The sequence below is a fragment of the Hipposideros armiger genome, unplaced genomic scaffold, assembly GCF_001890085.2.
Source record: "Hipposideros armiger isolate ML-2016 unplaced genomic scaffold, ASM189008v1 scaffold_1096, whole genome shotgun sequence".
In the NCBI taxonomy this organism is placed as follows: domain Eukaryota; kingdom Metazoa; phylum Chordata; class Mammalia; order Chiroptera; family Hipposideridae; genus Hipposideros; species Hipposideros armiger.
In genome coordinates this window covers 325,977-328,032 of record NW_017732446.1, presented here as the reverse complement: position 1 = coordinate 328,032, position 2,056 = coordinate 325,977, and the positions used below count along the sequence as shown (strand labels likewise).

General features: G+C 33.9%; 1 protein-coding gene across 1 annotated transcript in view; it reads left to right on the top strand.

Annotated features, from left to right (window-relative positions):
• PASD1 (PAS domain containing repressor 1) overlaps nucleotides 1-2,056 on the top strand; it is a 79,875-nt gene that overhangs the window by 32,844 nt on the left and 44,975 nt on the right. The window contains exon 2 of the mRNA XM_019632178.1: nucleotides 1,587-1,642. Coding sequence (XP_019487723.1) covers nucleotides 1,611-1,642 — 32 coding nt within the window. The 5' untranslated portion in view covers nucleotides 1,587-1,610. The remainder of the gene's footprint in view (nucleotides 1-1,586; nucleotides 1,643-2,056) is intronic.

The window sequence follows — 2,056 nt, the reverse complement described above, 5'->3', positions numbered from 1 at the left end:
TTGGCAGTGTAAGTAAGTCTTCGAGCTGCTTAGGTATTTTCTTGTTTACTTGTTCTACTGATTACTGATAGAGGAGTGTTGAACTCACCAACTGTACTTGTGGGTTTGTTTATTCCTTCTTTCAGTTCTTACTTCGTTTTGAAGCTTTGTAATTAGGTGTATACCTACTTAGGAATGTGATGTCTTCTCGATTGACTCCTTTATCATTATGAAACGTTCCTCTTTTTCCTGGGTACTATTCCTTACCTGGAGACTACTTTGTCTGATATTAGTTAGTGACTCAAGCTTTTTATTATTAGGGGTACATAGTTTATATGTTTCTATCCTTTTACTTGTAATTTACCCGTGTCTTTATTTTTTTATTAAATGTATTGGTGTAACATTGGTTAATGACATTATATAAATTTCAGGTGTACAACTTTATAATGTCTGTATGTGTCTTTATAATTAAAGTGAGTATCCTGTAGACACATATAGTTTGGTCTTACTTTTTTATCCAGTTTTGATAATTCCAGACTTTACATTTGTGTCTTTAGTTCACAGAAAGCTATCATAATTATTAATATGGTCAAGTTTAAGTCTACCATCTTCCTATATGTATTGTGTTTGTCCCATTTGGCTGTTGTTCTCTTTGTCTTCCTTTTCTGCTTTCTTTTGGATTAAATGAGTATTTAATTATTATTCTATTTTATGTCTTTTCATTTATCCTCTGTATTTCCTGCATGTTTTATTGGTTGCTCTAGGCAGTTTATAGTATACGTCTTTAATTTATTACTGTCTGCCATGAATTAATATTGTGCCACTTCATGTATAATGTAAGAGCCTTGCAACAGTAGGTTTTTATTTTCCACCCTCCTGTCTTTTGTGTTATTATTGCCACAGGTTTGACTTTTACATATATTTTGTCTCTTTTCAAATTCATGGGCACAGAGTTGATCACCCTGCTTTTCTTCCATCTCTTTTATTTATAGGTATGCACTTCTCATTCCCAAATGTGCCTTCTTTCTCATTTCTTGATCAGTCTGGTAGAACTATCTTATTATTTTAAGAAACAGATTTTTAAAATCTGTTCTATGATAGCATTATTTTTTATTGTGTCATTTTCTGGTCTTTATTATTTCCTTATTTTTCCTTTCTTTAGCTTGACTCTTGTTTTTACAGTCTGTGTCGTGGTATGCTGTGTGGCTAGCTATGAAGCTTTCAGCCCACATCTGTCTATGTTTCTTTAAGTGCTCTTGAAGTTAGTGGAAGTTAAAGGAATTTAAGAGTATGCTATCAAACCTACAAATACTTGACTTTTGGATTAAGTTGTGTAACTTCACAGACTGTTGTAACTTTTTCAAAGAAATTCATTTGTAATGTTATGACAAATATTCATTTGGGACTCACACAATAAATAAGCCTTCAACATCTACATAACGTCTGAGAGGGTGATTGGTACTTAATGAAATTTTATCTGTAAAAGAAATAGGCATTCCTTGAGGTAAAGATGCTGTGCAATTGCGAATTTCGGTTACTCTTATTGCTTTACTGTGATACATCATAGACTGATTTCTTAGTAAAATGTTGCTCCACTTTGATTTCAGAATTTTTTGTTACCTCACTGAATAATGGATGCAGATAACGAAGGAAGAGGCAAGAGGTATGAATTCATAACTGACTGATATTTCTGTCAAAGCCCTCTTCCCCCATCCTCTGTTCCCATTTCAAAACCCTACTTTCTCAGGGAAGCCTGACTCACTCAGGGAAGTTTGATCTCCCCGGTGTGTTTTCCATAACCCCCAGCCTCAACTCTATTATAATACTTAGTACGTTACTTGTGTACCTGAAACGTCCCTCATCAAGCTGTGTCCATGCCTTGCACAGTGGCCTGTTTTGGGGCTTTGGCTTGCCTTGAGCTTAAATCTATTTATGTTTGAGAAGATAAACTACCTTATTATTTTCAGTTCAAGCATCAGAAGTAAATTCCAGTGCACTAATCAAAACGTTTTTGTCAAAAATTTTTCAATATGATCTATGTTTTTTAAAATTGTATTAAATTTATTGGGGTGACAGG